At 39.9% G+C, this 5,570-nt stretch overlaps 2 protein-coding genes across 2 annotated transcripts; both read left to right on the plus strand.

Moving 5' to 3' along the window:
• Positions 1-325: 325 nt before the first annotated feature.
• On the plus strand, positions 326-1,804 carry CBG21616 (the record flags this gene model as incomplete). Its single annotated transcript, XM_002632641.2, has 2 exons — positions 326-392; positions 441-1,804. 2 exons carry the CDS (start codon positions 326-328, stop codon positions 1,802-1,804), a joined length of 1,431 nt encoding a protein of 476 aa, XP_002632687.2.
• A 720-nt stretch (positions 1,805-2,524) lies between these two features.
• Positions 2,525-4,025, plus strand: CBG21617 (the record flags this gene model as incomplete). Its single annotated transcript, XM_045244892.1, has 4 exons — positions 2,525-2,894; positions 2,952-3,226; positions 3,288-3,731; positions 3,771-4,025. The coding sequence occupies 4 exons, from the start codon at positions 2,525-2,527 to the stop codon at positions 4,023-4,025; spliced, it is 1,344 nt and encodes a 447-aa protein (XP_045097345.1).
• Between the last annotated feature and the right edge of the window lie 1,545 nt (positions 4,026-5,570).

Below are 5,570 nucleotides of genomic sequence, written 5' to 3' on the forward strand. Positions count from 1 at the left end.
AATAGTCACTTTCAGGGAAAATCGTCGAAATCGACGAAAGTCACATGTATAAAGCGAAATACAACCGTGGGCACATGCTAAGAAGAAAATCTATCTGGATATTTGGCATGACTGAACGTCACACAAATAAAGTGAGTGACTCTTGATATAACGTTCTTAGAAGCTATACTTATTCAACAATGTATTATTGATCATATAATTTCTTTGAAAAACACTCATAAAAGATAGTATTGTGTTTAAATCACTTCCAGAGCTCATAGTTTTTTACATGGGCAAGATGGAAAACATCGCTTCATTGGTATTTAATTTGTTTTTTAAGGTGGCAATGTTCCGCGTGAAGCAACGAGATGCAGCAACTCTACTCCCGATCATTAGAGCACATGTCAAACCAGGTAAGAAAAAAAAATACATCCTGCTCAGCTCAATTTTGTCTACTTCAGGCTCTATGATTGTATCTGATGGTTGGGCCGCCTACGGAGGCATCAGAACCCTCCAGAGAGCGTTTACACACAGATGGGTCAATCACAAAGTAAACTTTGTTGACCCCAGCGATCGACGAGTTCACACTCAGTCGATTGAAGCCACATGGGGTGCTTTCAAACGGGAACTCAAAGCGAAATGTGGCGTCCCAGAAGATCAACTCGACGGATACATGTCGACATACATGTTTAGACGATACTTCGGAAGAAAAAAACTTCTGAACCACCTTCTGATCGAGATGAAGTATTATAAGAAAGAAGATGACTATGATTCAAGTGAATCTGAAATCTCCACGGATGAAAGCTCTGATTACGACGGCGGTGAAGACGAGTCCGATTCCAGCGACCCGAATCATGGAGACGACGATGATGAAGACGGAGCAGATAGTACAGTTGATCATAATAATGGCTATGATGATGATGATGACAATAATGGCGATGATGATAATGATGACAATAATGACTATGAAGATAATGGTGATAATAATGATGATGATGATTATGATGATGACGATATCCAAAACGAGGATGAATCAGAGTTTGAGGAAGAGCAGGAGGGAGAGCAAGAAGAAGAACAGGACGAAGAGCAGGACGAAGAGAAGGAGGATGAGGAGCAGGATGAGGAGCAGGATAAGGAGCAGGATGAGGAGCAGGAAAAGAATCAGGAAGATGAGTACGAAGATGAACAGGAAGAGGAAGATCAATTGACTGAAGCACCGACCACGAAAATCTTCAGAAAAAGAAAACAGTTCGATTCTGATAGAGTTTCATTTGCTCCCAAACAACGAAATGAAAGAAACAATCGCGCCTTTACATTTTCAACAAGACAAACCACAATGGCTGCTCGTTTGAATCGAAATAGAAACGAACGTCGAAGTTCTTCTACCGCTTCTACAATGAGAACCACCACCTCTTCTAAGCCAGAAATGATTATCAAAACCAACAGACCAATTTCGTCAACTACACCAAGGCAAACGACGACCAAAACTCGAAAACCTCGGAAGAAGACACAAAGTCGAAAAGCTGATCCTACAACCACCATCACAACCACAGCAACCATGAGGACCACGACCACCATGAGAACAAGACGAACAACTTCCCATCAGTCGAGACGAACCACGACAGAACCTCGTACGAAACGGACGACGTCTGCCCCTGAAACGAGACAAACAACCATCACCACTCAGAAGACTCGGAATGATAGAAGAAGACGCGGGCGGCCCACTACCACCACTCCAAGATCGACTACCATTACTCCAAGATTCACAACCACTACTCTAAAATCCACTTTCACCGGCCGAAGGAAGTTCAAAGGACGCGGATAAGATCATCTTGTTGCAACCGATATTCTTTTTTTTGTGTTCTGAACTATTTATCCTCTCTAATTCTTATATGCCACACCTTTTAGTCTTATACCTTCTTCTGAATAAAAATCAAAATTACAAAAAAAATTATTTTTAAAACATCAAAACTATTGAAAACATGATTGGAATAAATAAACGTTTCAATCTAACCAAATTTTCAAACAAAAACATGAAAGCTATTCAAATACCCACATCTTTCTTTAAGGACCAGAATTTTTTTTAAGGACCAGAATTTTTTTTTAAGGACCAGAATTTTTTTTTAAGGACCAGAATTTTTTTTTAAGGACCAGAATTTTTTAAGGACCAGAATTTTTTTTAAGGACCAGAATTTTTTTTAAGGACCAGAATTTTTTTTAAGGACCAGAATTTTTTCTAAGGACCAGAATTTTTTTTAAGGACCAGAATTTCATACTAGAGCCACAATTTGTGGGGCGTCAACGAGCAAAGCAGCTGACGTATCATTTCGGATTAAACCAAGCATATGTCAGTTTTTGTTTCTCATCTCCATTCCAGAATTACCTCATTTTTCTGATTTCAAAGTTGTTCACTTTACAAAGGAAAGTCGTTATGAAAGCTTATTTGGCTGGCGAAACTTCGTTTGAAAATTTTCCTTGAAACTGGAAGGAATTGAGAATGCCAATTTTAGATTTTCGAGTATTTCGAAATGAGAGGAATTGGAAGATGAAGGCGGAAAAGTCAGAAAAGGATTCCCAAGATCCTTCAGCAGCTGTTGAGTCGCCAGAACTTGAGGGTCCAACTCAACCAGCTCCATCGACTCGGCCTAGTATTTGTCTAGTTGCTCCAGAGTCACCAGTGCCAACAACGGAACCTGGTCAATATCCATCGCTTCCACATTGTCCAGCCAATCAGCAAGAACTCAAGTATCCAGAAGAAGCTCAAAACCCAGAAGATCTAGTGGAAGATGAACAATATGACACTCAAGAGCATGAGACGATCCCTTCACATGGAGCATTACCAGATTGGGAGTATCTGTATGCGTACGATCTGCAAAAGTCAAATTATCAAGCTCCATGTCCTCGTCCATCAATTTGTCATCTTCAGAAAACTGTGGAAGTTTCCCCATAGGGCAAAGTCTCTATGAATCTAGCTCTAGATGCTCAATTAGAAAAGACCACAGCTGATTCCCCTGGGCCTGCTCCAAAATCGCTTCTTTCCTTAGTCTTATCTGGAGAAGGGGACTACCCCACGTCTCCAATGAATCCAGGACCAAATAAATTCAATCGAAAACATTCACCATCTTTGGAACTTCTTACTGATGAGCTATCCAGAAAACCAGTTTCAATCACATTTGCTCAAATTATGAATCGTTACCAACCGCCTGTCAGGCATCCGTATCTAGGACAATCACAGTCAAGAGAACACGTTGGATTTCTCCTGAAACTCTTGATAATAATATGAATTTTGCTCCAACCTCAAGCCCCAGACGTCCAGCGCCTGTTTCACGGGACGAAATCATCAATCGAAGTACTGGAAGCAAGCTTCTACTGATGACTTTGTAGAAGATGGAATCCAGCAGATGCTTCCGACGCTCCCACAACCAGTTCAATCAGCCAGATCAGCTCAAAGAACCCCAAAGGATCGATCTCCAGAGCAACGAGTGTATAAGCCAACACTTCTGAAAGCTGTTGATGCTTCTAGTCCAGATCCAGTTCTTGTAACCAGTACGATAGCTTCAGCTAGTTGTCTTTCTTGTGGTATGGTTAGTAAGGATCTTGGCCCATCCCCAAAGGCCGAAGTCAATGAGCTCGTCCCGCCAACAACAGATCGAACAATCCAGTTACGTCAGGAACGCATGAAGCTCTATGGTTGGTGGTTCGAGGAAACCCACCTTCCTTTCAATCATTCGATAAACTATGAAAACTGGACGGTGAGTGTTCTTATATATTTCTGGTTATTTTTTTTCCAGACCAAACAGTTTGAAGAGTTCGCCATACAATTTTTGCCATTGGATGTGGTGATAGTTCTTGTGAAAGAGAATTTGGACGGCTCAAAAATGGATAAAATCAGATGTGGGGACACTGGACTGTTGGGACATCTGCACGCTGGATCGAATGGGAAATTTTCTTTGGAGCATTGGAATTTGATTAAAGAAAACATTGAGGACATTTGGGCGTATAAGAGATATAAGAAGAAAAAGAAGGAGTTGCGTAATGCCATCTGAATTTTGAATTCCATGTTTTCTAGATCTCCCTTTTTTAATGTTTTCCTCTGTTTCCGTTTTTTTTGTAAATTCTGCTCAATTGTTTTCTCGTAGCTTTGTAATGATCGATGGATTTTTGTTTTACTGTAGATTCGATTCTTTTTTTAAAGGTGGGGGGACATGAAAAAAATAATGTTCTCGAAATTCCGTTCAAAGATGCCCCTCGAGAAGTTGAACTTGTGAGGGCGAAGAAGAGGGTGCGGCGCCGCTACCGACTGAGCCACGCGGGTAAAGAGAAAGCGCACGCCCGATTGCATACATAAAGGCGAGGACGACAGCTGTACGCAGAGTGACATTAAGCGTTGTACACCGTGACGGTAGAATGCATACTTTAGCTACAAAAAAACTACGAAAAATCTCCTGTCCCCCCACCTTTAAGCATCTTAATGTTTGGAAATTTACCCCGACTCTCATAATAATTTACCAGTCGGTTTGAGCCCCTATCGGGGGCTCAACCTCCTGGCTTTTGTTTACTGTGACATTCCCATTTTCCCTGTTAACATAATTATTGAATCGACAATTTTCTGCATTTCTAACGTCTCGAGATTCAAACTGAGTTTCACAAATGTTTGAATTTCTTAATTGTAAGATGACTAAACTTTTGTTTCTGGATTTTTGAAGGATAATTTCAAAAAGTAGTTGTTCCTCATTTTCTCGAGAAAATTACAAATAATGTTTCAGAAATGTGTGAAAAAGACAGAATTACAATTCGACATTTATAAACTTTATTCGCCGGATAAAAATCGTTTAGAGTCAAGCAACCTCACAAAGGCTTACTGATTCTGGCTTGAAAAATCTTCAAAAATGTAGAGTAACTGTAATTCCGGAATTCTGCCCTAACTCTTCTAATCCCCTAGGACAGCGTGTGAAAAAAGAAAACATTTAATGTGTGAAAAGAGAGAACATTTAATATTGATAACAAGACATTTTAATATATTGAATTGTTTTTAATTTCTAAAAACTAGAAGAAAAATAGGATATCGTGCCTTACAAGGGAATGTCGTTCAGAAAGCTCTTCAGAATTTTTTCTAAAATGGCTCATTTATAGAATCGAGTATGGGCTTTTACGTAATAATAGTCTCTACCTGCAAAAATCGCTGAAAATCGAGAAAAATCGATCTGAAATTATAGCATTTCCACCAGTCTCATCGCCTCCCTTCTCCTCCCCTTTCTTCACTGCGTTGCGTGCAAGAGTAAAACACATCTCGGTAGCCTAGTGGCTAGCAGGGAGGACCACGAATGCACACAAGTAGGTTCGGGTCCTCGTTCTTTTATTTTTATTTTTCTTATTTTTTCAAACTTAAAAAGCCGTTTTCGAAAGGTTTGGCAAATGGGAAACACTTTTCTGAACATTTTCTATGATCTGCAATGATTTTCGAATGATTTCTTTTTTTTTTGTACTTTCCAGTCGATTTTAAGCAATATTTGAGTAATTATGACTTTTGCCAGATCGGGCCTGTGACCAAATCGGGCCTGTGAGCCCTGATAATTCTCAAAATATGATTA

The sequence above is a fragment of the Caenorhabditis briggsae genome, assembly GCF_000004555.2.
Source record: "Caenorhabditis briggsae complete genome, chrIV, whole genome shotgun sequence".
Lineage (NCBI taxonomy): Eukaryota > Metazoa > Nematoda > Chromadorea > Rhabditida > Rhabditidae > Caenorhabditis > Caenorhabditis briggsae.